Source organism: Larus michahellis, unplaced genomic scaffold, assembly GCF_964199755.1.
Source record: "Larus michahellis unplaced genomic scaffold, bLarMic1.1 SCAFFOLD_412, whole genome shotgun sequence".
NCBI classification, from domain to species: Eukaryota; Metazoa; Chordata; class Aves; order Charadriiformes; family Laridae; genus Larus; species Larus michahellis.
In genome coordinates this window covers 28,656-56,400 of record NW_027436319.1, presented here as the reverse complement: position 1 = coordinate 56,400, position 27,745 = coordinate 28,656, and the positions used below count along the sequence as shown (strand labels likewise).

At 57.5% G+C, this 27,745-nt stretch overlaps 3 protein-coding genes across 3 annotated transcripts; all 3 read right to left on the bottom strand.

Annotated features, from left to right (window-relative positions):
* Positions 1-2,880: 2,880 nt before the first annotated feature.
* LOC141737214 (adenylate cyclase type 10-like) lies at positions 2,881-10,099 on the bottom strand. Its single transcript, XM_074571856.1, has 6 exons — positions 9,818-10,099; positions 9,583-9,704; positions 8,914-8,990; positions 8,632-8,810; positions 5,303-6,281; positions 2,881-4,707 (listed from the first exon to the last, which is right to left on the bottom strand). Exons 1-4 carry the CDS (start codon positions 9,962-9,964, stop codon positions 8,755-8,757), a joined length of 402 nt encoding a protein of 133 aa, XP_074427957.1. The 5' UTR covers positions 9,965-10,099; the 3' UTR covers positions 2,881-4,707; positions 5,303-6,281; positions 8,632-8,754.
* A 78-nt stretch (positions 10,100-10,177) lies between these two features.
* On the bottom strand, positions 10,178-14,444 carry LOC141737213 (adenylate cyclase type 10-like). Its single transcript, XM_074571855.1, has 7 exons — positions 14,325-14,444; positions 13,580-13,638; positions 12,555-12,593; positions 12,010-12,153; positions 11,479-11,684; positions 10,945-11,039; positions 10,178-10,638 (listed from the first exon to the last, which is right to left on the bottom strand). The coding sequence occupies exons 1-7, from the start codon at positions 14,414-14,416 to the stop codon at positions 10,605-10,607; spliced, it is 669 nt and encodes a 222-aa protein (XP_074427956.1). The 5' UTR covers positions 14,417-14,444; the 3' UTR covers positions 10,178-10,604.
* Positions 14,445-25,128: 10,684 nt separating this feature from the next.
* LOC141737209 (olfactory receptor 14C36-like) lies at positions 25,129-26,505 on the bottom strand. Its single transcript, XM_074571851.1, has one exon. The coding sequence runs from the start codon at positions 26,491-26,493 to the stop codon at positions 25,561-25,563; it is 933 nt and encodes a 310-aa protein (XP_074427952.1). The 5' UTR covers positions 26,494-26,505; the 3' UTR covers positions 25,129-25,560.
* Positions 26,506-27,745: the final 1,240 nt, after the last annotated feature.

Genomic DNA, 27,745 nt, shown 5'->3' with positions numbered 1-27,745 from the left:
TTCACGCCGGCCGCGGCTGTTTTCTCCCTCAGGAGCCTCTTGATTTTCCGCTTCGCCTTAACGGGCGAACGACGCCGCGCTTGCGTATTTTGAGCCCGTTCAGTAATTATTCCACACCCGGGCCTGTTCGCAAACCCCCGGGGAGGCCAGGCCCGGCCGGTTGGGATTCTCGGCCGCCATTTTGGTGCTGGGGCCTGGGGCCTGCGTGGCCAGCAAAGCCTGGTGCCCCCGTGACTAACATGGCGGCCGAAGCGGCTCCCGCAGGGGGGTGAGGACGAGCCTGGCTTGTCCCCCCCGGCTCCTTCACCAGGGCGCAAGGCCCGGCCGTTCAAGATTCTCGGCTGCCATTGTGGCTCCATCCTTGCCCCCCCCATCCTTGCCCCCTCCCAGTGCCCCCCATCCCTGACCCCCCCCATCCACATGCCTGACCCCCCCATCCCTGACGCCCCCATCCTTGACCCCCCCATCCTGACCCCTGTGCCCCCCATCCCCATCCCCCCCATGCACATCCCTGATGCCCCCCATCCTCATCCTCCCCCCGTCCTGCCCCCCCAGTGCCCCCCATCCCTGACCCCCCCATCCACATCCGTGACCCTTCCATCCTTGCCCCCCCATCCTTGCCCCCCCCATCCCGTCCCACGCGTGCCCCCCATCCTTGTCCCCCCATCCACATCCCTGACCCCCCCACACCCCTGACCCCCCCATCCTCATTTCCCCCCCGCATCCTGCTCCCCCCAGTGCCCCCCATCCCCATCCGCCACATCCTGAACCCTGACCCCCCCATCCTTGTCCGCCCCATTCTGCCCCCCCATCCACATCCCTGACACCCCCATCCCGCCCCCCCAGTGTCCCCCATCCCTGACCCCCCCCATCCTTCTCCCCCCGCATCCTGACCCCTGTGCCCCCCATCCCTCTCCCCCCCCGCCTTCAGCCTCAAAACCACCCTTTCCCACTTGGCGCCGCCCCGGCCTCCAAAATTTCCATATGTCTGGAGATGGCTCCGATCCCCCCGATCCCTTGGGTGTCCTCCCCCCCCACTCCAGGGTCCCCCCCAAACACCAGGGTCCCCCCAGAACTCCTGCCCCCCCCCCAATCCCTGGTGTCCCCCCCCCCGCTCCCACTACAGGGTCGTACCCCCCAACTCCTGTTTCAGGCCCCCCCCCCCCCAAACACCTGGGTCCCCCCCGGTGGGTCCCCCCCCTCCCACTCCTGGGTCCCCCCCTCGATCCCTTGGGTCCCCCCCAAACCCTGGGTCCCCCCCGAACTCCAGGGTCCCCCCCCAATTCCTTGTCCCCCCCCCCACCAGGTGCTGCCCCAGCTCGGCCCCGCGACGCTGCAGGAGCTCGAAAGGCTGCTGGGGGAGGCGGTGCCGCCCTAAGCCCCGCCCCTCCCCTCCCATTGGCTGCCTCCCGCATGAGCCCCGCCCCCTCCCCTCCCCAGGCCACGCCGCCTCATCCCCGCCCCACCACCCCCCCACCGACGGGGCCGTGTGCAGAGCGTGGGAGGGGGAGGGGAGCGTGGTCTCTGTCTTTCCCCGCCTCTCCCCATTGGTTGACTGAGGAGGGGGCGGAGCCAGCCGGGGGAGGAGCCAATGGTAATCGATAGCAATAATCCCGCCCCTTCTCCACCCCCAATCCCGGGGAGGGGGCGGAGCCTGTGAAGCACAAACCCCACCCCCTTGACCCCCCCATCCTCCCCCCAATCAATTGCAGCGCTTCCAGTGGGGCGGGGTGAAGCGTGGCCCCGCCCCCTCCCCCCCCCCAAAAAAAAAAACGGGGGCGGGGGGTGATGGTGTGTGTGCAATAAAGTGGCTTTTCCCACGGAGGGGGGGCTCGTGTTTGGAGGAATTTGGGATGCGATTTGGGGGGGGGGGGGCTGGGATGGGGGGGGCTCCTTTGGGGCGGGGGGAGGAGTCATGGGGTGGGGGATGGGATTTAGGGTGTGGGGGGGGCTCTTTTGGGAGGGGGGATGGGATTTGGGGGGGGGGGGGGCTCCTTTGAGGGGGGGCTTTGAGGGGAGGGGATTGGGGTAAAACCCCGAAAGTAAAAGAAAGTGAAATAAAATAATATAAAATAAAAGAAAAAATAAAATAAAATAAAATAATAAAATAAAATAAAATAAAATAAAATAAAATAAAATAAAATAAAATAAAATAAAATAAAAAAATAGAATATGAACCCAATAGCAATAACAACAACAATTACAATATTGATACTAATAACGATAGTAATCGAGATAAAGGTGACGATAATAATAATAATTATTATTATAGTTAATAATGATTAAAAAAATTACTTTTATTTTCAGCCAAATGGAAGGGATTTGGGTGGCGTCAGGCGGCCGCAGCGGAAGAGGGCGGGAGGATGGAGGGCCCTGGGGGACACCCCAGCCCTAAAAGCCAACCCCCCAAAAAAATCCAATCCCCCCCAAAAATCCAACGCGAAATTCAACCCAACCAACCCAAAAATCCAACCCCCAAATACGACCCAAAATTCAACCTGAAAAATCCAACCCCAAAAATTCCGCCCCCAAAAAAATCCAACCCAACCAACCCAAAACTATCCAACCCCAAAATCCCCAAACCCCACCCAAAATCCAACCCAAAAAAATGAAACGCGACATTCAACCCAACCAACCCAAAAATGTCCAACCCCAAAATCCCCAAGTCCGACCCAAAATTCAACCCAAAAATTCCAACCCCAGAAGAATCCAACCCAACCGACCTCAAACCCAACCCAAAAAAATCCGACCCGAAAAATCCAACCCAAAAATTCCAACACAAAGTCCAACACAAAACCCCATCCAAAAAATCCCCAAATCCAACCCAAAAAATCCTGTTGACGCGGAAGGCTCGGACAATAACACAACGACCAACGTGATCAGGTTAATGCCACTTTATTGCACAGATAGCTCAGTTATTACAGACGTTCCGGTTCCGCATCACGCGCCGACACTTTGCCGATTGGCTGCACGAGCTGTGCATGCGGTAAGCAACACATTATAATTGGCTTAAAGCATCTGTCCACGCGGACAATCACCCCTCCGATATCCCGGGTGAAGCTCTGCATTTCGCACGCTGAGTTCAGCACACTTTCTCACATCTTGTTGGTCTCAGCATTTCTAACATCCCTACAATGTTTTCACACAACCTTCAAACTTACAAAGCCTACATAGTTCTTCGGTGCTGGAGTGTTCACAGATGACCCCTTTGTACTAAAACTCCTCCAACAGCAGCTTCTCTCTTTCACGCTATCATCCCATTCCCATATCTGCCATACATCATAAGGCAAAGCCGCAGAATAATGGCATCCCACCCCGTACCTCATGTAGCTTCACAAGCATCCTTATCAGGGAACCACAGATGTTGTATTCTTCATGTCAGCTGCAGCTATTTTCTACCTCAGAAGCCTCTTGATTTTATATTTTTCCTTAACGTGTGAACAATGCTGTATTTTGTATTTTTAGTCAATTTAGTAATTATTCCACAGAGGGTGACTCTGCAGCACACGGATGCCCGGCCTCCCTCCAGCCCCTGCCCCGGGAAGGGGCCCCAGCACAGCCGCCAGCCGGCAGAGCGGCGCTCGGCCCCTCACCTTTCAAGGGGACGGGCAGCGCGGTGTTCTCCAGGGTCACGCCTGGCCTGAGGAGGCAGACCCTGCCGTCATTCCCCGCCTCGGGGCTCCAAGTTGCTGCGAGGGATGAAGCCTCGACTGCTGATGCTGGGCGGAGCAAGAGAGCACCGATGATAAGACAGTTTGCAAAGCGACTCACAGCTCGCGGGCACTTCACGATTCACTTGGGATGGGACAAGTCCCCTCTGACATGGTCCAGTGCCTGCCCTGAATGTGGTGGTCATGAAGCAGAGCAAAACAGTTCCCACCGCAAGCATTTCTTGGCATAGCCCTCCCAAAGATGTTCTGCCTTCACGCCAGCTTTCCCACACAGTCCTTCCGTCAAAGCTTCCCGACTCCCCAGGGGACGACGGAATGCCCCGGGGCAGAAAGCAGCAGCATTGCTGCCTCCGACAGCGCCGCCTCCACAGCCAGGGAAACTGCTGGTGCTAACGCAAGATGTGGCCTCAGTCCTGGCTCTTCCCCAGGCCGTGGCACTCTGGCTGGCATTGCTCTCTCGGATGGCATTACCACCGTTTTCTTCCACTACCGGCACCCTTGTAGGGATTTACGGTTTGGGATTCAAGTTTCCCGAGCTCATCCCCCACCTCAAGCTGGGGTTTGTTCTCAAGTGAGCTAGCCTTTGGCCAAGTTAAACTACATGCCCATTGGAATGCCTAAGAAACACCACAAACACATGCGCTCCAGAATGATTTCCCCCGTGTTTTAACCCCGCAACCCCCGCCCCAAGAATGTAGGTCCCTCTGAGCCACCAGAACTCACTGCCCCTGCTTTGGCTGCCCCAACAGCAAGGCGCGCAGGAGCCCACACCTCCGCCAGACCAAGATCTGACCCTGCCCAGAGCCATGGGGGAACAACGGGGCAAGACTCTGCTGTGGAGAACGCGCCACAGCAACTCACTAGTCGCAGCCAAGGTGCTTACTGATCAGGCTCTCCCAGTTGTCCTTTGCTTTTCCAGACTGCCTCCGGGTGCAGAACTGGAGCACGCTGTTGGCACGAAGGCAGCGCAGCAGCTCCTCACAGTAATATGGGATCCCTGAGCTGGTTCGGATCAGGAACCTGCACAGGAGCAGACCTGTTGGGGACCAGCACAAGGAAAGTAAGGTGAAACACGGTTCAGGTGGGCGGCCAGTCACTCAGGCATACCAGGGTAGCCAGCACCTTCATCACAGCTACACCTCACTTTGGAAAGGGATCGTCCTCCCGCTGCCTTGGGCTTTTGTGCCCCCTGAACCTCCAGCCTTTGCTGAAGTCCATGGGAAAAGAATTGCGGACAATGCCCAAAGCACAGAGCAGTGATCCCTGCCTTTCTTCTCCTCAGGAGCCTGGAGAGGATGGACCTCTGCCCCGGGGAATCTCCCCCACAGCCCAGCCACCCAGACCAAGGCCTTTTCTGTTCACACGCAGACACGGCTGGGCTCAGGACTCTTCCTCCCTTCCTCCCTGTGCGGCAGCCAAGGCTGACACCTCCCAGGCTGGGTGTCTCGGGAGTTGCCCGCTCTCAGCGCACACCCACCAGGGTGAGGCATAACAAGCCGCCCACGCCTGGCACTCGCTAGAGTCCGGGATGTTTCTAGCGGCCCTGCGCTCCCTTGCCTGGGGGGCTGATTCCCTACCACCGTCGGCAGAGGTTCAGGCCCTCAGGAAGAGCTCCCCTGCCTCCAACTTACCTCACCAGATCCCTGGGGATGCTGACCACTCCGAGGTCCTTGCAGACCTTCTGCATCACAGCTGAAGCTTTCAGCTTGTCCAGATGAAAATAAGTGATTTTCTGGGACATGGCGTTGTCTGCTGCGGCTTTGCGAAAGCTCTCTGTTATCTCGTAGCCCGGGGCTAAGCTCATGACTGTGAAGAGGGAGACTTTTTGGAGCACGGGTAACGTGATGAACCAGGAGTCAGGGTCGATGAAATGGGCATTGTCGATGACAAATATGCCAAAATCTCCTGTAAGGGTCTGAAAAAAAAGCAGGTTGCTCTGAGGGGAATCCAGTGGATTCTCAACTGTCTTCCAGGGGACGAGATTTAGCCTCCGTCTCTTGAGGGAATGCTCTGAAGTCCCTCCCCAGCCACTTTCCTGCTTGGAAGCTTTGCCTTTGGGCTCCAGACCTTATCGGTCCGCCTGCCAGAGCACAGGCCCCCGTGCTCCTTCTGGGAAACAGGCCGAGGGCGAGCAGGACTTCCGAGACAGGCAGCCCTGCTGTCTCTTGGGTCTGGAGTGGGATGAAAAGCACTGAGCTTGGGCTCTTTCATTCTATCCGCGCCTGACCCAGGGGTGAAGGAGGAAAGGCCGTGGCTCCAGAAGCCACCTCCAACTCCCCAAAGAGGCAGAGGCGGGAGCGCAGCACGCAGGTGCTCCCAGGCAGTGTCTCCAGGAGGCTCTGTCGGGAGGCTGCAGTCCAAGGGCCAGGTGCCCTGGCAGAGGGGCTGGAGCGTTCCACGGCTGTCAGGGGATGGGCAGGGGCAGCGTCCCAAAGCTACAGGTGGAAAACCTGTATCTGTGGCCAGCATCCTGGCCTAAAGAGGCCCGATCAGCAAGTAAGTGGCTCTTTCCACAGCCCATCGTGTCCTCAAACGCCAGGATGTTCCTTTGGCCTGAATCCCTGTAGGCATTCGAGCAGCTGACAAAGAGGTCAGTCTCCTGCTTCCGACCTGCGAAGACAAACCAGAAAACGAGCTGCTGTGAGCGTGCTGAAAAGCAAAGAGCCATCCCTTTTGTGGGCACCCTCCACCGCAGCTTCCCTCCCCGCCACCACATTGGCCAGCCTGCCGGCACCCAGGCCTCCTTCCCACCCGCTCGTCCATGCTTGGGCACCTCTGCCTTCCTCAGAGCGCTCGCAGGGCCACCTGGCCCCCTGCCCCACAGCGCAGCCCCCTCGCCCTCTGCCCTCTCCCACAGGCACAGAGATTCCGCCGGCCCCACGCGACTCCCCGCAGAGATCCAGCACAAGGCTGGAAGGGAGGACTGCAGCCGGTTCAGGCAGCTGCGTCCCAAACAGACTCAAAGCATCTCCTCGCTGTGCCGTGAGCCCCACAGCACCTCCCAGGAGCTAAGGCAGTGTCATCTGGACCGTACTGGTTTGGGCTGGGCTGGAGTTAATTTTCTTCGGCAATAGCTCGTACAGGTCTATGTTTTGGATTTGTGACCAAACATTGCTGTTGATAACACAACGATGCTTTAGTTATGGCTGAAGAGCGCCTGCGCAGCGTCGAGGCCTTTTCCGTGGCTCACGCCGCCCCGCTGGCGAGCAGTCTGGGGGTGCACAAGAAGCTGGGAGGGGGCACAGCCGCCACAGCTGACCCCAACTGCCCAAAGGCCTATTCCAGACCATATGACGCCGTGCTCAGCAAGAAAATCCGGGGGAAAGGAGGAAGGGGAGGACGTTCGGAGTGATGGCATTTGTCTTCCCAAGTCACTGTCACACATGATGATGCCTTGCTTTCCTGCAAATGGCGAGACGCCTGCCCGCCCATGGGAAGCAGTGAATGAATGCCTGTTTTGCTTTGCGTGCGTGCACAGCTTTTGCTTTCCCTATTAAGCTGTCTGTATCTCATCACAACAGTGTTCTCACTTTAACCCTTCCGATTCTCTTCCCCGTCCCACTGTGGGGAGCGAGCGGCTCTGTGGGGCTGAGCTGCCAAGCGGGGTTAACCCGCAACAGGGCCCAAAACATTCGGCAAGACACCGAGTGAATACAGGCATCCCCTGCGTCCTGACATTCCCATGTCTTCGCCCAGATGCTGCCAAGAAAGGAACTCTGAGGAGTACAAGGAGGAGAACCCACCGCCAAAACTCTCCATCGGTTTGGCAGAAGGAAATCTCTTTCCTGACCCCAAAGACAGGGATCAGTTTAGCCCCCAGGCTGTGAGCAGCTCCACAGTTGAAAGGAACCTTCCTACCAGGTCTGGAAGACGACAGGGAGCAGCAGGCGCCCCACCTCGCTTTCCACCCCAAAAATATCAAGCAAGCAGAGGCCAAGACAGGTGACGCTTCCTTAGGGCTGCTGCAGGCAACACCATCCCTGGTAAAAGCCTCTCCCTTCCCAGCAAGGCACTAAAAGTCACCAAGGGGAAGAACCTGGGCTTCAAAAAAGCGAGGCATTCTCCACCTACCCAGCAAGGGGACGTACTCCCACCTCTTCTTGGTAAGACCCACGCCAAAGATGCTAGAAGCAGGGGAAACGACAAGAGAAGTCAATGATCTGGTGAGAAGCCAGGGGACCTAGAGGAGCAGCCTGGCGTGGCAGGGAAGGAGGTGCTCCTCGGGTACCGGCTTTTCTCTGGAGCAGGGTGTTATCCCCTGCACGCTTTCCCAGCCAAAGTTCAAGCTAACACACTACCACAGCTTCAAACGTAAAGAAGCCCAACGGCGACAGTGGGACAGAAGAAGATATCAAGAGTCCATCCCCAGAGGCCAAACCCAGAGAAATTGGAGAAGACAAGTGAAAGAAGCCAGGGTGTGCTGTTGGCTAAAAGACAGCTTTACCACGTTGGCCAGGAACACGAAGTGTCTTTGAAAGGAGGACTTGTGTCCCTGAAGGGGTTGGGATGCCAAGCAACTGGCACCTTTGGCTCAAGTCTTCCCACAGTTTCAAAGAGACGGCAATGATAACCTTCAAACCACCCTCTGAAGGGAAGGTCAAATCCTGTCCCAGAAGAAGAGCTGAGATTTCTGCAGGAAGACCTGAGGAAGAGTGTCCCGATGGTCCACGTTTCCCCATGGGGACCAGACATGCCCAAAGCTTCCTGCTCAGAGCAGCTGGGACAAAAATCTCCTTGCGTCAGCATTCCCAGGGCACGTGGTGGAGCAAGCCCAGCACGGAAAGCACAGCCCAAAGCCCTTTAGACCGAGCCCACAAGGCCAGGTTGTGTCTACCAAGACAGACAAACCTTCCCCATCCCTGTGGTTTCACTCCTGCTCTCTCAGCAGCTGGAGACAGCAGGGGAGAGGGGCAAAAAGCCTGCCGCGCCAGGGCTTCCCACTGTCTCAGAGGACACTCACCTCTCCTCGGTGACCCCCACGTATTGATAGACAGGGCCAGGCTGGCTGAGGACTTTCATCTCTCTCTCCAGCAGCTCCTTGAAGTAGGAAGTGGGCAGCCGAGAGGCGGCGTAGGTCACTGCATCACAGGACACCAGCCCAGGGTAGTGCACCATCATCCGGGCAGCCAAGTTCACCTTCTGGCCAAGGACCGCCAAAGAGAGAGGGCACGCGTTACAGAGAGAGAGCACGCATTGGTGTGGCCTGCGCCACCAGCCCCGCGGCACCCTTCCAGGCCAATACCTGTGTATTCGTGTCTCAGCGGGTGGCCAGTGACTCCGCAGAACATCGTCCCTCTGGTAACTGCCACAGACATTGTCCTGGCACACAGAGAAACAGCAGGGCTTGAGCAGCGCCCCAGGTGCAGTCCTGCCCGCCTGGCTTCATCCCTTCCCACACCTCCCCTCGGTGCCAGCCTGGGCCACCAGCTGTCCTGCCCTGCCAGCGTGGGTCTCGGGACGTGGAGAGCTCAGGGGTGCAACATCTGCAGGTTGCAAGGGACAAGGGGCAGAGGCAGAGCACGTGCAGGGCCACAGCCCTCTCGTGAACAAAGAGAGAGAGAAGAAGGCGCCCGCCATGTCACCGCCTGGCGATGACAGCCACTTGGGATCAGGTGGCTGGGCCCCATCCCCGTTCATGGGCCAGTGGTCCAGAAGGGCCTGCCTCTAGCCACAGGGGCCTCTGGCCCTCACGAGGGCTCTTCCCAGCGCAGTGGCCAGCAGAGCGTGCTTGGAGGGACTCCATCTGGCTGCCGTGGGCTGAGCCCAGGGGTTGCCTGCCACCTTCTCAGGGCACTGCCTCCTTCCTGCCAGGGACACGGGAGGGCAAACTAGAAGGCACATCTCTTTCTGGGAAGCCCCCTTGCGCCGTCCCAGGCAGCACGCACCCCGCCAACCCCCACCGCACACTCACTCTATTTCCTCGAGCATGGTGGAGCACGAGTTGAAGATCTCCAGAGCGCTCTGCAAGGCGTGAAGGCTCTCGCAGGGCAGCTTGTTTGCAGGGAGTCCCAGCACGCAGAGGAACATGCAGCCCTGCCCAGGACAGATGTGGAACGCGTTGCTACAGCGCCTAAGAGGGAGTCTCTCCGTCGCGCTCACTGCCCACCCTCTGGTGCTGGGGGAGGTGACCGTTCCCCCTCGCTCACTTTATCACACAGGAGGACTTTGTTGATGTGACCCTCGTGAGGAGAGAGGATTTCTAGCATCACCCCGCTGGCCTCCTTGAGGATGGTGCTGAGATGCAGCTGGACAAAGATGCAGGTGACTGGCCGTAGCTCAGAGAGGAGGTCCATGGGCAGTCCTGCATCGAGCTGGAAGACAAGAGCACGACGGCTTCACCAGCCTGCTCTCCCGGGCTCTTACTGCCCACACCGGTACCGAGGGAGAGCAGGCGTGCTGGCGATAGCGGGCACTAGCAGAGAAAGGGACAAATCCTCTTCTCAGTGCAAAGGGCGGGCAGGCCGCCCAGCCTGCGGCAGGCAGACGCCGAGTCATAACACAAATGACAAAGGAGAGAAGGCTGCTCCATTAACACGCCATCTGGGGACCCGTACGGACACGAGGGGAGACCCTCAGGGATGCTCCAGGGACTTCAGGGGAATCTCCCCTTTATCCCACCGTCGTGTGCACAGCACATCCAGAACCATAGCCACGCAAAAGACAGAGAGACAGGAGTCGTCCTCCCGCCGCCCATGTCTCTCTGAGGACAACGCAGACAATGGTGCAGCACCAGTGCCCCTGGGCTCAGTTCCCCCGCGTTGTTGTCTCAGGGTGCAGTTTCTTTGATTGGTCTGTTCCCGTGAGAACTCCATCTCTGCAGGGCACCACTTCTTCTGCCCTCCAAAAATGCAGTCCCCACAGCGGTGGCCTTGCTGTACCTTCCCGAGAGCAGCGACTGGTATGTACTTCCTAAGCACATCCTCGGCGTTCAGGTCACTGGGCAAGAGAAGAGCAGGTCTCATGGCACCTGAGGAGAGAAAATGCAGGTGGTCGCTGGGCAGACGGGACTACGAGCTGTTGCAAAGCAGGGCCTGGCCCTGGAATCGAGGGAGAAAGAGTCTTCTGCGCTTGCTCACGTTGCCACCTCCAGATGCTGAGGGCAGAGCTCTCCCCTGGAAGGAGGAGGCGGCAGCAGCCACCGCCCTGGGAGGCCCAACAGCATGAGTGCTAACGGACAGAGGGAAGAGGGAGGAGGTGGTTCCTCTCTGGCCCCTGAAGCAGCAAAGCCCCACCTTTCGGGACAATCACAGAGCAAGGGGAAGTGGGCACTCACCTTCCCTTTTTGAGCGGTGGCTCACTGGGTCTTGTACAAGCTTGTGTAAAGGCGTCTTGGCATTTGGACCAAGGCATCGGATCCATGCCCGTCACCTGAAGACACACAGAATGAAAGCACTGCCACTGGCCTCCCCAGGACTCCCAGGGGACAGAGCCTGCCCTCCACCATCACTGCCCAGAGAAGGGGAGAAGGAGCCCACCTGGCTGGATGGGACAGCAGTGCTTCCTCAGAAGCACCGGAGCTGGGCAGCCGTTCTCCAAGCATGCCCATCTCCAAGCAACCACAGCTCCATGGCCCACAGAGGACATTGCTGCTGGGGCTCAAACCCTCCCAGTGCCTCCCGACCTCTCAAAGCAAGCAAGCCCAGACCATGGTCACCCCTGAGATGGGAGGACAAGAGCTTCAGCTGCCTGCCCGCTTTCCCACCTACAACTCTCTCCACATTCATCCCCTCAGCCTTCCGACACCTCCCTCCTTCATGGCCAGGCCCAGGCCCTCAGAATGGCTCTCGAGGCCATCCCATCCACCTGCCTGCACAGCTCTTGCACCTACAAGACGCTTGGTCCTCAGCCGGTGCTTCTCACAGAGCTCCCAGCAGGCTGCCGAGAGGACAACTTCACCTGCACCCGCAACCTGTTCGGCGTCACGAACTTCAGCCAGGCATGGGCCAAAAATGCAGAAGCGTTGCCAGATCTCATCTCCGAAAATCAGGAGGCTCATGGGCCCTGCAGAGATCCCTGGGGAGAGGGAGAAGCAGAACTGACACAGGGAACATTTGGAACTCTACAGCCCCCAGCATCTCGGCTGCTCAGAAGCTCATCTGAAGCCCAGCGGGGAGACGGGCATTACGGAGGGGCAGAGCATCCTCCCTCCTCCTCGGGGAGATGCTGACATGAGTCCCTGAAATGGGCGTCTAGAAATAGACAAACCAAGTCGACATTGAGAATGTGTTGAGAATGCTGGGCGTCATCCCCAGCTGCCTGCCCCAGAAGCCCAGCAAACCAGAAGCACCCTGTGACACGGAAGAGTGCCACGCATCTGCGTCTGGCACAGCGCCCGTACCTATCTTCAGCTGGACCTTCTGCCCTACATCCGTGTCACGCCTTCCGTACTTCTTCTGGATCTGCCGGCTACAGTGCAGCACCAGGCTGATGGTCCTGGCCACCTCCTGGGCTGGTGTTCTCCACAGCACCAGCACAGCGTCTCCTGGGGAAAGGGAGGGAAGGTAAAGGCTCAGTCGAGACCTGACTCTCCCCGACCTACGCTCAGCAGCAGGGACAGCAGAAACCAGCCGCCGTGCGGAGGAAGATGGGCTTGTGGGAGGCCATCATCCTGGAGGACCATGTCCTGGGCACCGGGACACCTCTCCTCTCCTGGGCAAGCCACAGCAGCAGCCGGCCAGCAGCGGTGGCACCCCCTGCCCCGAGCGCTCCTCTGCAGCTGCAGCACTGCAGAGAGGGCACTGCCAGAGGGGTGCGTGCGTGGCCAAAGAGCTGGCTCAAGGCACTGCGCAGAGCCTCTTGAGAAGGAGAGCACAGCAAATGGCCGCCACAGGAGTTAAATGCTGCAGCTCAGTGCCCAAGGTCATCGTCGTCCCACGAACCTACCAGCAAACTTCAAGATGTCTCCTCCAAAAATCAGGAACTCTGCGGACAGAGGGAAGAAAAGGAAGAGTCATGTGGACACCTTCTTCCAGAAGCCACAGAGAAAGGCCCCCTGCCTGGGGAGGAGCACCGGGACAAGGGTGCACCGTGGGGGACAGCTCAGGAAAGCACCGCTCCGGCCTCTCTCCCAGGCTCACGGTGACCACACTCAGCGTTTGATCCGCTGTTTCGTGCCTACTTGGGAAATCTCTGCAGTTCGTTTAGCAGTCAAAGGTGGTAAATAGGGAAAAAAACCCAACCAAGATATCCAGCTAATAACCAAGAAGCACTTAATCAACCCCAAACTTTGGAGATGTTTAGTCTCCAAACCGGACACAGCACATTGCTCGGTAAGACGATCTTCCCCGAAACATAATCTTGGCAGTGACTCCCCAGAGAATGATCTCTTAACGGCGCGAGGTTTGTTTAGGCGGACTCTTGATCTCCCTTTTCCCTCCCATGGCTGACGAGACACTCATTATTTCCACTCACACCAGTTATTTCCGATGGAGCGAGCGGTTCCCCTTTGGATTATCGCTGACCTGGGCACGAGCCCGGCCCAGAAGCCAAGCGAAAGGCTCCGTCTCACGTTATTAAACATCCCAAGACTTGAGCTCCTGAAATGATTTCTCAACCTTTGGCGCTGGATTAATCAATTAATGGTTTTCAGAGCGCTCTGGACGTAAGCACTTTTGAAGTGCTGTTATTGGAGAATCTAGAGCTGTCGGCACTAATAAAAAGCACGCACTTCATTCCTCGCGTTCCTCTACACTTCTCACTTTAGTATTAATAAAAACACCTTTTTTTATAACGCTTCTCTTGGAGGGCTCCGGCCCTCAAACGACTAAATATCCACACAAAAACAAGCACAAAACTCCTCACCAGCTTTTCTCCATTGGCAGTAAATTTGCCTTTTCTGCGGCTTTGATGGGGAGGATCTGTAGCATCCCTGAACTCGCAAAGGTGTCACGCCCCAGGCGTGCGACTACCTGACCAGCGAGCGGAATCAGCCGTGCAGGATTTTCTTGCCGTGCCGCAGAAGATGACCCTGAGAAAAGACGAGCAGAGAAATGAGCCTGGTTGTCACACCCAGCCAAGGGCGGTGAGCCGGGGGACCCCCACCCCACCTCTGCCCCCTCGGGAGCGGGGCCGGCACGGACTCTCCACGCAGAAAGAAGGGGCCTGGCATGGATTTCATCTCGAGTCCTCTTCCTCAGCCCAAAGCACGCAACTCCCTCTCTTTCTCAGCCCCAAAACCAGCCATGACAGCCCCTTTGCCAGCCCCGGCAGCAGGAGTCCCGCTCTCAGGGTCGGGCCACAAACCGGCTCCCCCTCTCTGCTTCCTTCCCCCCTCTGCAGCCCCCCTGGGCGACGCTGAGGGACCGCAGCCACCCCACAGCCCGACACCCCCAGGGCCCCACCGACACTTTGCGGGGAGCGCTGGCGAACTGTGGAGGGCCCGGCCCCGCGTCCCTCTGGGGTGGCACCAGCACGGCCCGGGCGCCGCTTTCTTACCACCCTGACGGGCTTCATTCCTCCGGCATCGCCGGTACCGCACCCCAAACCCCCCAGGATCAAGGGACCCCATGGGGAGCTGTGACCAGCCACCCCCCTCCCACCCGTCAATGCCCCCCCTCAACCCTCCCATTCCCCCAGCCCCACTCAGGGCCCTCCTGCACCCCCCATCACCCCTCGGGGCCGCCCACTCCCCTCTGCGCAGTCCAGCTGCCTCACCATGTGCTTGCAGCGGCCCCGTGGGCCCGGCCCGACCCACCACCCGCCCGCCCGCCGGGCCCCGCTTTCCGCCAGGACCACCGCACTCCCATTTCCAGCCGCCTGCCATTTCCCCCAGGCCAGCTCGCCCACGGCGGGCGCCCATTGGCCGCTGCCGCCCCACCACCCACCCCCTCCTCCTTGGGCAGTGCCGCTCCATTGGCCCGCTCCAGCCGTCAATCCCCACCACGCTCCACCCCCAGAAAGGCGATCCGGCCAGTGGGAGGGCACACGGGGAACCGCCCAATGGGAGCGCGGCACGGCAGCCCAACCAATGGGAGCGTCGCTGTGCACGCGCAGTGCAGCCCCACAGCCGGCCAGTGCCCTCCACCAGCTCTCTCTAGACAGGGATTTTGACACTTGAACATCTCTTTCTAAAGAAATCTGTCCACAGTCTTTTCGTAGTCTAAACTCCTTTACATCATAAAAAATTGTAGAATCCTGAGAGATAGAAACAGGCTTTCTTTGCCTTTTCGGAACCTCCTACGGCCCAGACATCGCCACTTGTGTGTCTATTGACACACATCTCTCTCCTCAGAGAACACAAATTGGCTATTTACGCTTGTACGGAACAGCTGCTGAACAGAGGCAGATCCCTTTAGACTGGCATGGTGACACTTCTTCGACACAACATCTGTGATGTCATTATGGGGCACGTTCCAGAGCCAGCAGACAGGCAGGGCTTCTACTACGACGCCGGAGGGAGGGCAAGGACAAAGTGCCGTAAGCACCCCAGAGTGGCAGAAGCGTCTCCCACTGCCTCAGGCTTGGAGGTGGGCGACAGCTTGCCTCGCGGCGCATCCTCCTCCTCCTCACCCAGGGAGAGGAAGATGAGTGCTGTGGCTTGCACCGCCTTCCACGGGCTTTGCCCGGAAGGGACACCAAGCGATGTGATCCTCAGCGTGGACGGCGTTGAATTCAACGCGCACAAGATGGTCCTCTCTAACTGCAGTGCGTACTTCGGGTGAGTGCTTGAAAGAGGAGGGGATGGGGCCAACCAGCGCTCCCTGCTCCGTGCCACACTGTGCCTGGCTGTATCTCCAGCGCTTCCCTCGGCACTCCAACTCTCCTCCGGCAGTTCCCCCTGCTCCTGCTCCCTGCCCAGGCACCCAAAGGCCTCCACAAGCTGGAAGTGGTGTCTGAGAAGGCCCAGCTAGGGTGCGGGGCTGGGAGCGTGGCCAGCCTGGCTGCTCTGCTGTCAGGCGGGAGGCTTTCCTTCCCCACACACGGGTACTCTCTGCTGTTCTTCTTGAAGCCAGGTGCCCACTCGCCCTGTGGCTCCTCTTGAAAACAAGCGGCCAGTAAAGCCTTCCTTCATCAAACTCCACGGCCTCCCAGCGTGCCTACTGCTAGTGCCCAAACGGGTGTGCAGGGATGGGGGCACAGGGGATAACGGGCTCAGGGTTTCCCACAGCAAGGCCGCTTTCTTCCCCAGGAGCACTCTCTTGGTTTTTCAGGGCTTTGTTCTCCAGCAACTGCAGCAGTGCCAACAGCAACGTCTATCAAATCCACGGCGCTTCCCCTGAAACGATGGGGCTCCTCATCGAGCACGCCTACACCGGCACAGTGCCCCTCACGGAGGACAACATTGAAAGTTTGCTCATGGCGGCAGACCAGTTCAACGTCCTGGGCATCGTCAGCCTCTGCTGCCACTTCTTAAAAGCCCAGCTGTGCTCGGAAAACTGCGTCGGCATCTGGAGATTCACCCACTACTATACTGTGCTGACCTGCGAGAAGCAGCCCACGAGTTCATCCTGCGTCACTTGGAGGAGGTGACCAGGGTGTCCGCAGAGTTTCTGGAGCTCTCCTTCAATGACCTGCAACGCCTGCTGGAGAAGGATGAGCTCCCTGTGAGAGAAGAGGCCATGCTGGAGGCCGTTCTCACCTGGGCTGCTCATGACCTGCCCAACAGGAGGCAGCACATTGTCTTCTTGCTGAGCAAGGAAGGCTGGAGGAGTGGACAGAAGGGATTTTTCTTTTTAAAATAAACTCCGTGTTTCTGACAGTCAAGACTTTGCTCATCACTTGTGAAGTCAGACCTTGGCAAGGGTAGGAACTTGTAGTCCACGTTCCCCGGATTCACACGTCCCTCATCCAAATCGGCAAGTCCCATTTCTATCAGTTTCATAGGATCGAGATTGTCATCGGTGTCCCAGAAGGTCCTGTTGACCAGTTCCTGGAAGAGCTGGAAGTTTGCTTGCCTGCAACTCGGGGGCCTGACTTTACTCTTCCCCCTGACAGCCACAGCCCTCGCGTCCGTGAACTCCACCAGTGCCTGAGCACCTCGCCCCATGCCTCTGCCTTGGGCTGTTGTCCCACCGCTTGTCACGGGCAGCCTGATATTGTCCCCCTCCCCCTTCCAGCCTAATTTAAGGCTCTGGCAATGAGCTCTGCTCACTCGGGAGCAAAAACTCTCTTCCCGCTTTCGCAGAGGTGAATCCGATCTGACGCCAGCAAGCCTCGTGCTGTGCATGCCGCCCCCTTCTCCCAAGACGCCCAAATGACGCTGGTGACGCCAGCCACGCAGCCACGTCTTAAGAGACTGTGTCCCTCTCTTTCTTCCCATGCTGCTGCCCACAGCTGGAAGGAGAGAGGAGAAAATACCCTGTGCTCCAGGTTCCCCTCCCAACCGTCCGGAGGCCCTGCAGTCTCTTTGCACGGCCCTTGGGCTCTGTGTTGCGGTTTCATTGCCACCCACATGGAAGAGCAGGAACGGGTAATGGTCCGCGGGCCGCAGCAGGCTGGGACGTTTCCTAGCAATGGCCTTAACCCAGGCCCAAGGAGGCAGCAGACTTCCCAAAGGGAAGGGTCTGTGCGGCAGAGTGGACCCGCTGTTGCCCTCAGCAGGGAGTCGCCCCCAGCTCTAACCCATTTTTCCTTCCTAGTCAAGGTGGTTGTGATATGGGGGGTAGGCCTTTCTGACCTGGGGGAGACACCTCTGCTGAAGATGGACCCTCATCCCCACCTTCGTCCATTGCCTGGCCTTCCCCATCCAGAGCCTCCTGCCTGCGATACAGAGGCAGCTGGGAAGGTAGGCTGGGCAAGGAGGGGGTACTCCTGCCACCCTGGCCATGGACTTGCCTCCACTGACCCCTTTCCTTGAAGCTGGTGTCCTCAGCGCAGCAGGGGGATGTTGCAAGGTCCCCTTGATCTTGTTGCAGTTCTTTTTCTGCTGGCTGGTCCTCTTTCTGTCTCAAGGAGGGCAGAGCATGATTCCAGCAGTCTATCACTTTCTTCGACTCCCTGATGACCCCAAAACCATAGATGACCCCAATATCCCTCTGGAGATACCCCAAAACCAACATGGGACCCCCACAACCCCTCCAAAATCCCCTCAGGAGCACACAAAGCCTCAGAAACACCCTCTTAGGCCCCTAATCCCCCCAGGACCCTCCAAAAGGAGGGGCTGGAGCCCCTCTGCTGGGAGGACAGGCCGAGAGAGTTGGCGTTGTTCAGCCTGCAGAAGAGAAGGCTCCGGGGAGACCTTAGAGCGGCCTTCCAGTCCATAAAGGGGGCCTACAAGGAAGGATGGGGAGGCACTCTTCATCAGGGAGGGTAATGAGAAGACAAGGGGTAATGGTTTCAAACTGAAGGAGGGGAGATTTGGATTGGATATCAGGAAGAAATTCTTTACTGAGAGGTTGGTGAGGCACTGGAACAGGTTGCCCGAGGGAAGCTGTGGCTGTCCCATCCCTGGAGGGGTTCAAGGCCAGGCTGGAGGAAGCTTTGAGCAGCCTGGTCTGGTGGGAGGTGTCCCTGCCCAGGGCAGGGGGGTTGGAACTCCATCATCTTTAAGGTCCCTTCCAACCCCAACCATTCCATGCGTCTATACATCCCACCCAGGGGACACAAAAAACCCTCAATATCCCCGACGGGGAACCCTAAAACACCCATGGGAACACCCCCCCAGCTTCCATTGACCTCGACATGGCTTCATATGTGGTCCTATCTGCTAGAATGGGGTCTTTTCCAGAGACTGCCAGTGGCATTGCCGGTTTCCTTCTTGTGTGGGATTGAAAATGCAAACGCTAAATGGAAGAAAGCTAAATGGAAAGAAGCGGAAGAGGACCTGGCCAAAGCCACCCAGCAAGCGCAGGGCTCGCTCATCCAGCACCAGGGTGGGAGGGTGAGATTAGACCCACGGCGAGGGTGAGATGGAGACTGGGGGGGGAAATGGTGCAGCTGCTGGGGGGTGGTGGGGTATTACATTAGAAGAGGTTTCATGACACTTTTTTTTTTCCATTAAAAGCCATTCCTGCAGAACCGCTCTGTGCCTGTGTGGGAGGAGGAGGGAGCCAGGGGGCACCGGGAAACAGCACCCAAGAGGTACAAAAGGCCCCCTGAGCCCCATGTCAGAGCCCCTGAGCCCTGCAGGGCCCCGAGCCACCCCCAAGGCTAACCCACCTCCAGCAGGGAAGGCAATGGCAGGGGGTGACTCCCCTGTCCCCTTCCCCAGTGGAAGCAGCCCTTTGTCAGGGAAGCCAGGACAGACTGGTCTCTGTAGGACTCGGGCATGGCCCCATCAGAAAGCAGCGCTGAGGCCCTGGGAGAAGGAACGGCCCTGGGAGACGGAACGACCCTGGGGGCTGGGGGCGGGACACACACACGCGACAGCAAAGGATGCAGCACCATTGTCTTCAACACGACCAGCGTCCCCTCCAGTGGGGACAGGGCTCCATGCAAAGCCTCAAGACAATCCCACCCGTTGTCAGGTCTCGCCGTGCTCAGGTCCGGAGCCCAGCTTTGCCTCACTGCCACAGCAAAATAACTCCAAATCACCCAAATAATGCCAAGGGAGGGAGCTGCAGGGCAGGCAGGGACCCTCCTCCCCTTGTCTGGCTGCACCTGTCAAAAATTCTCCCCAAATCCCCATAATTCACCCCAAAAAACTCCCCCTGACACTACCTGCAATGTCCCGCAGAGATGGGAGAGGTGAGAACATCGGGATGCCCTGCCCGTCCCATGCTCATCCCCCTGCCACTGCCCACTGAGATCAGGGGGGTTCCTGTGGGTGTCCCTGACACCCTGGGTGGTGTCCCGAGAGATGTCACCTCGCTGTCACCCTGTGCCCAAAGTGGTGGCCTGCTCTGTGGTGTACAACCACCTGGGGCTGGTGGATGTCTAGAGGAGAGTCTACATGCAAGGGAGGAACTGCTACAGGCAGCTGGGGACTGGGGACAGGCTGGACTGCATGGAGGTCACACAGGTGATGGGCCATCCTCTGCTTTCCCTCTCCCCTTCACTGTCCCCACAAGTGTTCTGTCCCCATCCCTGACCCGATCCCTCACCCCAGCGTCATCCCTGTAGGTGTCATGTCCTGATCAGGGTGCCCACAGGAGTTCTGACCCCGCCACTGTCCCCATCCTTCTCTCTGTCCCGGCAGGCGCCATGTCCCCATCCCTGTTCTTGTCACTGTCCCCACAGATGCCCCGTCCCTGTCCCCACAGTGGTCTGGTCGCCCTCTCTTGCCCAAGAAAGCAGGTTCCTTTCCATAGCACCATGCAAAAGGTCCCTGGGAGGGTCAAGGTCCTGAAGGAAGGTCCCACAGATGGCCCTGCTTCCAGCACCACGTTGGGCTGATCTCAGAGCCATGGCGAACTGTAAAACCCTTCTGCCCTGTTCGGGCGAAGGACCGTTGTGAACAACTTATAAAGTCCACACTCTTCTGCAACATCTCTCTTGTGTTTTTCTTTGTCTCTTTCCTGAGCTCCTTGTGTCCCGAAGACAGAGGGATTCCTCTGCCTGGGCTGGGTCACAAACCTCCTGCCCCAGGGCACGAGCACCCCAGCACAGCCAAGAGGCCGCTCTCCCGCAGGGGAGATGGAAAGGGTCCCTGGCACTTTGTGTCACGGGGAGCTGTCACGAGTGCTTCTCCAGGGTGACCCAGCTGCGGGTCGCTGGGGGGTTTGGGCCATTCCGGCTGGTGGCTGCACCTCCGTGGATACCTGAATCGCGGGATGCCCCACCTGCCCTTGCTGCAGCTATGACAGGAACGGCGGGCAGAGCCCGCAGCCGTGCGTCACAGCCCTGCTTCCAGCAGCCCCTGGGCAGGGGAGGAAGATGAACGAAGCGAGGCAGGGGAGGAGTCCCGCGGAGCTAGCGGCCATGGACCTGCCTCCGACATCGACAGCATTCCTCAAGGAGCTGCTTTGGAGGAGTCTGGGGGTGACACCCAGGACCTCAGTTGTCTCCAGAGGAGGCCAAAAGTCTTTGGGAGCTGCCTGGGAGTAGTCATGGGGTGCTAGAATATGTGGGCCTGCCTTGACCATGGACACGATTCCTCGGATCGCTGCCTCGGAAGAGCCTGGGGCTGCTCCTGGGCCTTCAGGTTGCTGCAGAGGAGGCCAACAGAGTGTGGTAGCTGCCTGGCAGGAGTCCTGGCAGCTGCTGGGCACGGACGTGCCTCCTAGAGCAACAGACCATTCTGGGTAGGTGCCTTAGAGGAGGCCGGGCCTGGGGTGTGACATTGTGCCCTGGGACAGGAGGTTGGGGACCCAGGCCAAGCAGAGAAATGGACGGTGGCACCGGAGGTGCTGGGGCCTGGGGGAGTCCAACAGGTTTGGTGGGACCGTCTGGGTGACACTGGTGGGCTCACCTGCGGCCTCGGCTCACCGACGTTGTGTCTTCCTTCAGCACGGCTGTCGGCACCATGCTGCTGAGGGTTGCCTGCCCACAGCCTGTTGGGAGCAGGAAATCCAGGCTGTTACCCACTTGTCCTCATCCCGGAGAGTCTCGCCAAGTCTGGCCTGAGCCCCGGACCCAGTACGCAGGACCAGACGGAAGGACTGAACATCATCCCGTGCCGAGGGGTGGTGGCAGTAGAGCCGAGGTGCCGAAGGGCTGCCTTTCGGAAGGCCTTTGCTCAGCTGGCAGGGTCGGGCACCGAGTGTCTCTCTTGGCTCCCGCCAGCAGCTCTCTGCCTTGTCCAGGAGCCTTAGCTTGGACGGAGTTCCCTTTGTTTGCCAGCAGCGTGGGAAAGCCCTTAGAGTGGGAGCGACTTCTTGTGCCCCGGAGCCCGCTGTGGCCCCCGCCCTGGGTGTGCCCCCTGCGCCTCACAAGAAGCCATTGTGGCTCCCACAGCCACCCCGGCCACGGCCACCAGTGTCTGGCTGTGCTGGCCCAGGCAGCGCCGCGGAGAGATGGGCTCTGAGCGGAGCAGCACTGCCCTGCTCAGGGACATCGCTCCCCACCCTCGGAAGGCCTTGCTCTTCCCCTTGCTGAGCACTTCCATGGCACAGCCATCTCCTTGGCCGCGGCACGATGGGCCAGCTGAACTGCTGCTGGAGAACTGGGCGGGGAACTAAAGGCAGGCGTCTTCATGTACCTTTGGGGAGAAAGAGTACCACTGACCTATGGAAAGTCATCTGGGAGGGACTTGTTTTCCTCCCGCCTGCCCAGAGGATACCACATCAGTGTCCTCAAACTCAAAGGCACAGAGAAGTCCACAGAAGAGCACGTGCTTCTGTAGCAAGCGCAGAAGCAGCTGGAGCCAAGAGCACCAGAGCCTGAGGAGGGCAGAGAGCGCGCTGACGTGCGGGCAGGTAGAATGCAGAAAAGGTTTTAATTTCTTGTCCAACTCCAAGCCCGTAGATCCAGATGCACCTTGAGCAGACAATTCATGGTGCAGTTGGGAGCATCACCTCGGGTTGCAGTTCTCTAACCGTTGCCCTTAGAACACCCTGCAACTCGTGGCTTTGAACATTAATAAGCAGGGCGAATTAGGGTGAGCTTTTCCAGCGGTTAACTGATCTTTATTTGGGTTTCGGTGCACGTCTTGGCACACAAGCCAGCGCCTCTTTCTTTGGTATCTCCAGACGCTCATCAGACATGGCCTGAGGTTTGGGAACCGTGCCACTGCTGGGGCCCCGCCAAGCCTGCCGCACTGCTGCCCGGCTGCACAGAGGCTTTTCGCCATTGCCACAGCGTTTGACCCAGAAGGAGGGGGTCTGCTGGGCAAGTTTTTGTCTCTTAGTGCCTGACTAACGCAGCTGGTCTTGTGTTCTCTCTAGCCCTTTCCTGAGGAAGGTCCCTCAGCTCTCCCGTGGGAGACAGGTACAATTCAAAGTGCCCGCATTTCAGATGGGCTCTTACCTCCAGGGCTCTCCTGGCAGGGGTAGAGAGAGAACGTGCATGTTCTTCACGGTGAGACCTAGTGGTCTGACACCTGCTGAGGGACACCTTCTGCCAGGCGTCCTTCCAAGGAGGGCAGCAGGGGATGCAGAGCAGGTGGCACCAGTGAAATTGGTGGTGATTTAGGACACTTGACCTATAGCCTAGAGCCCTTCTCTGCCCTCTGCAGTGTCCCTGGGAATGCTTCCTTCCCCCTGCCCACAGGCATTTCATGACACTAAAGAGCTGCTCCAGTACCTTGATGCTGACAGCGGTTGTTTGGTTGTCACGTCCCACTCGGAAGAGAGAGGTGTGTGTGAGGGACTCAGATTCACAAATCCTCAGCAGCGCGGACTGAGGTGAGACAAATCTCAAGGTCCCTATACAAACATCTGTTAGGTCAGTAACCAGTCTTAACTAGGTCCACAACAGTTGCTTAGGTATGTAACAACTTATGGCAAGCAGTACGGTACGCCTTGTGTTACTTCTCTGAAAGGAATAAGAACCTAAAAAGAAAGATAAAGAAAGAAGCAACGGAGTAGAGAAGGAGAGATCGAGAGAGAGAGAGAAAGAGATCACCGGTCCTGGCTCCAGCGTTACTCCAGTCAGCGCGGGTCGCAGAAGTGTCTTCAGGGTCTCTTCAGGGAAAAGTCTGACCAGCCAAAACTCTTCTCCAGGGAAAGTCTTCCCCTTTTTATGTTTGCCCACTCCTAGGGGCAGTTTTGTCTCGGGTTCCCTGCCCCCCCCCGCCAGGTGACGCGCAGCATGATTTGGGTGGGAGATGAGAGCTACAGTCATAGATGTTTAGCATGATCTCGATAATCTTCATTAGCATATGGAGGGGCGTGAACTTTAATATGCATTTCACGCATAATGAGGCAAAGGTCAACACCGGGCATAGTGTCTTTTCTGGAGAAACAGCTCGTCGTTCACGAGAGAGAAAACAGGGCTGTTGTGTTTCTTTAAAACTGGTCGTCCAGGCGCCAGTTTTCTTTCTTGAGTCACACAAGAGATAAGCAGGTGTTGGCCTTATCAGTTCTATGACAGAAGGCCTGGTACTGCGAGTGTTTGAGACATTAAAAGTCTCGTCAGGCTGCTTTGTTTAGGAGAAATGACTAGTCGTCCCTTATATGAATCCATGCTCACCACTCCCCACAACCTTCTGTTTCTCTACTGCTAAGAGGTGACATCCAGAATGAGGTGTTCCCTCACATCCCTAGGCATGGAGGGGGGGCTGACTGGCCTGTACTTTCCCGGGCCTTGCTTCTGACCCTTTTGGAAGACTGGCATGACATTGGCTTTCCTCCAGTCCTCAGGCGCCTCTCCTGTTCTCCAGGACCAGGCTCAACGTGGTTTCGGTGAGACAGATAGCAACACAATAGCCAAGGGCTAACTTGAGCAATACTGGCACGGTGGTCAATATGCAAATATGACTATAGGTCAATCATCTTACCCCCATAAGTAGGGAACAGCCCAAGAGCCCTTTGAGCGGGCTGCACACCAGGATCTCCCCTTGAGCAGAGACGCCTGCTCAAAGCTACGTTTACTTCTCAAGATTGAGAGATTCCGTGCTACAACAGATCCTCGGTAAGAGACTAATAGCATATAATCTTTGAAATCTTAGCTAAGTGACGTAAAGGATTGATTGCGCATATATAAACCTTTAGGCATAAACCGCTGACCAAGTCTGGGACTGGGTGCCCAAAGACTCCTCTCTGAGAAGGAGTTTAGAAAGCCAGGGGGTCCTCTCTGAACCTCGGGACTCAACGGGAGGGTCTCCCTGAGAGCTTGTCTGACCCCGGCCTCTGTGCAGTAAATAACCATGCGTGCCTTGCCATCTGGAATCTTGTTAAAACACTGTCGCATTTATCGTCAAACTTTGTTAAATCCCTGGTTTATGTCAATAAATGTATTGCTGCCTCTCTCTACAAGTGAAGTGTATTGCTCCATCCCTAACAAATATTAATAAGAAAATAATGAAATATATACGATATGTACAAAACCGTATCAAGCTCCCAGGATGATGATCATGTCACCGTCAGGCACTGGGAAAGTCCCAGGCTGGAGTCAGTGACTCGGGTTCATCCCACCACCCCCACACGATGGCCATGCTTACGCCTCGTCTGTACGATGCAAACACGGAGTTCTGAGCCAGTCACTCCGCGTCCCTACGTGGAAGGATAAGCAACGTCTCCGAGCAAGGGTGAGTGGCCAGTGCTGGAAATGGTGGTGGTTCTTGGCTGGTCTGTGACGATTGCCCTGGGGAAGCATCCCCAGGGTGTCCAGTGAAGAAAGGCACAGACCAGACCCTGCTCTGCTGGACCTTCCTGTCCCTCCCAGGAGCCTGGCTGTGCAAGGACACTGCTGTGTGCTCCCACCCTGCACACTCACTCGCTTTCACTCTTCACTGATGTTGTTTCTCCCGGGCACGTTACTGTCCACATGCTTGAGAGCCATTTTGGCAAGAGACCTGAGCCTTCAGGCACTGCCCTGAGGAGATCCCCTGGTATGATGGAAATGCTCTTTTGGAGGCCAGCTCTGTCACGGAAGTGCTCATTCCCTGTCCCTGCCTGCAGCTACAGGACCACCACACCGCAAAACTGCCGCCACGCTTCAAGAGCACTCAGGCCTTATACCAAGAGACGAGCTAAGAAGGGGAGCGCTGAAGTGGAAAGGGAGCAGCTCTGGGAAGACCAAGCGCTGGTGCTCCTTGACAGTGCTCCGGTGCCGGGACTCTTTTCCCCTCCACCTCTGCACACAGGATCTGCCCCTGCAGCTCAAGAGAAGGTCTCAAAGGAAGGATCTCAGACAAACAATTCATTGAAGGTCCTTTATTTTGTTAAAACACAGAGAAAGCATGTCTCCTCCTTCACACAGCCTGTGGGTCACACCACACAGAAGGTGAATAGATACATAATTAGAAATGGCATAAAATAATGACTTTTTTTTGTGGACAATATTATAATAAATAAAAAACCCAAAAAAAAACCCAAAAAAAAAACAAACAAAAAAAGCTCCAGAAACTCACAACCAAAACCAACCTGCAATGAGTTCCATTCGGAGTGATTTGCAGAAGAAAACAAGCAGCTCAATGCTTCTGAAAGCATCCAGATATCAGTTTCCACACTGCATCCTTGAGCTCCTTATTCCTCATGCTGTAGATGAAGGGGTTCACTACTGGAGGCACCACCGAGTACAGAACTGCCATCACCAGATCCAGAGATGGTGAGGAGATGGAGGGGGGCTTCAGGTAGGCAAACACTGCAGTGCTGACAAACAGGGAGACCACGGCCAGGTGAGGGAGGCACGTGGAAAAGGCTTTGTGCCGTCCCTGCTCAGAGGGGATCCTCAGCACGGCCCTGAAGATCTGCACATAGGACAGCACGATGAAAACAAAACAACCAAAGCCTAAACAGGCACTGACCACAAGAAGCCCAACTTCCCTGAGGTAGGAGTCTGAGCAGGAGAGCTTGAGGATCTGGGGGATTTCACAGAAGAACTGGTCCAGGGCATTGCCCTGGCAGAGGGGCAGTGAAAACGTATTGGCTGTGTGCAGGAGAGCATTGAGAAACCCACTGCCCCAGGCAGCTGCTGCCATGTGGACACAAGCTCTGCTGCCCAGGAGCGTCCTGTAGTGCAGGGGTTTGCAGATGGCAACGTAGCGGTCGTAGGCCATGATGGTGAGAAGACAATACTCTGCTACCATCATAAAAGGCAAGAGAAAAACCTGTGCAGCACATCCAGCATAGGAGATGCCCCTGGTGTCCGAGAGAGAATTGGCCATGGATCTGGGGACAGTGGTAGAGATGGATCCCAGGTCGAGGAGGGAGAGGTTGAAGAGGAAGAAGTACATGGGGGTGTGAAGGCGGTGGTCACAGGCGATGGCGGTGATGATGAGGCCATTGGCCAGGAGGGCAGCCAGGTAGATGCCCAGGAAGGTCCAGAAGTGCAAGAGCTGCAGCTCCCGTGTGTCTGCGAATGCCAGGAGGAGGAACTGGGTGATGGAGCTGCTGTTGGACATTTGGTGCCTCTGGGTATGGCTGACCATTGAAAGAGGAGAAGACATTGACAAGTTACGGCAGACTTCTTGAGCCAATGCAAAGTGATTTCCCCCAACATCCCCTCAGAATTACTTCTCTTTCTCTGAGGGAGCTCCATTCGCCGTTTTTGTGAGCTCAGGTTTTTGCTGCTGAGTGAGGGCACTTGCTCTGAAGGGGCAGAAATCCTCATCTTTCCCATTGCTCTCAGCCTGACCACTGGTGAGCTCTGAGCGACAAATGCAGAGTCAGGAGAGCTGGTCTGCCCATGAGTGACCTGCTGGTCACCACACAGGTGCCCTCTGCATACACGTCTCTCTGTTAGAGGACGTTCTCACTAGAAACCTTCTTGAAGAAGAAACGGGAGTTTTCTGAGCTCAGAAGAGTCCAGTTTCAAAGTCCATTTCTCCAAACTCTTCCCTCTCTCCCTGTGCAGCTGAGCAGAGAGTGATGCAGAGGGGTGGCCTGGCTCTCTGCTGCCTGGAGTTGTCCCTGCTGGGAGCTGTTTCTCTGTCTCCAAGTCTCCTCCCTGCCAGTGCTCACAGACCCCATCCCACCCGCTCTGTGCTCAGCTCTGCCCTGCAGGCACCTCCTGGCAGAAGGGCACTGCTCAGAGGCATCTCCCTGTCAGCAGGTCCTAAGGAGTAGTTCAGATAAGCACTGATGCCGCAAGCAAAGGTGATGCCGGTGCTGTCTGTAGGTAGAGGAGTGGGGGAAGGCACTTACGAGGCTTTTGGCAGATCTGCTGATCCCTCGGTGTAACAGGTCAGGAGGCTCAGTCTTAACCTTTAGAGCCCCTTTCTCCTTTCCCTTAGAAGCCAGCTGAGATCACAAATCCTGGAAAGATCTTCAGCTCTAGGATAGGCACTGCCTTGACCATTGCTCTTGAAATGCTGCCTCTGCCAACGTCCTGGTGTGATGTGGAGCTGTGAGCTGCCCTGGCCCATGCAGCACCTTCTCACAAAAGGAGGACCCTGCCCTGGCAGAGGTCACTCCTCTTACCCACAGCTTCTCCCCGCAGTGCCATGAGGAGCTCCCCGGGCAGGCTGAGAGCTGACCCTGGCAGGCGGCAGAGTCCCTGCCCCGGCAAACAGATCCCTGCAGCACAGGGACCCTGCTCTGAGGGACAGCCCTGGGCACCCCTGGCTGCACACCCACCTTCACACCCCTGCAGCCGGCCCTGTCCCTCTCACGCCCTGTCCCTCTGATGGTGCAGCAGGGAAGCCCTGCTCTGAG

Coding starts and splice junctions, on each gene's coding strand:
- LOC141737214 (XM_074571856.1), bottom strand. CDS start 9,964: ATGGACCTCCTCTCTGAGCTACGGCCAGTCACCTGCATCTTTGTCCAG. Junction 9,705..9,817: donor AAGTCCTCCTGTGTGATAAA/GTGAGCGAGGGG, acceptor TGTCCTGGGCAG/GGCTGCATGTTCCTCTGCGT. Junction 8,991..9,582: donor ACCATGCTCGAGGAAATAGA/GTGAGTGTGCGG, acceptor TCTGTGTGCCAG/GACAATGTCTGTGGCAGTTA.
- LOC141737213 (XM_074571855.1), bottom strand. CDS start 14,416: ATGGGAGTGCGGTGGTCCTGGCGGAAAGCGGGGCCCGGCGGGCGGGCG. Junction 13,639..14,324: donor GGGGCCGCTGCAAGCACATG/GTGAGGCAGCTG, acceptor GTCTTTTCTCAG/GGTCATCTTCTGCGGCACGG. Junction 11,040..11,478: donor TAGGTGCAAGAGCTGTGCAG/GCAGGTGGATGG, acceptor GTGTGTCTTCAG/GTGACGGGCATGGATCCGAT.
- LOC141737209 (XM_074571851.1), bottom strand. CDS start 26,493: ATGTCCAACAGCAGCTCCATCACCCAGTTCCTCCTCCTGGCATTCGCA.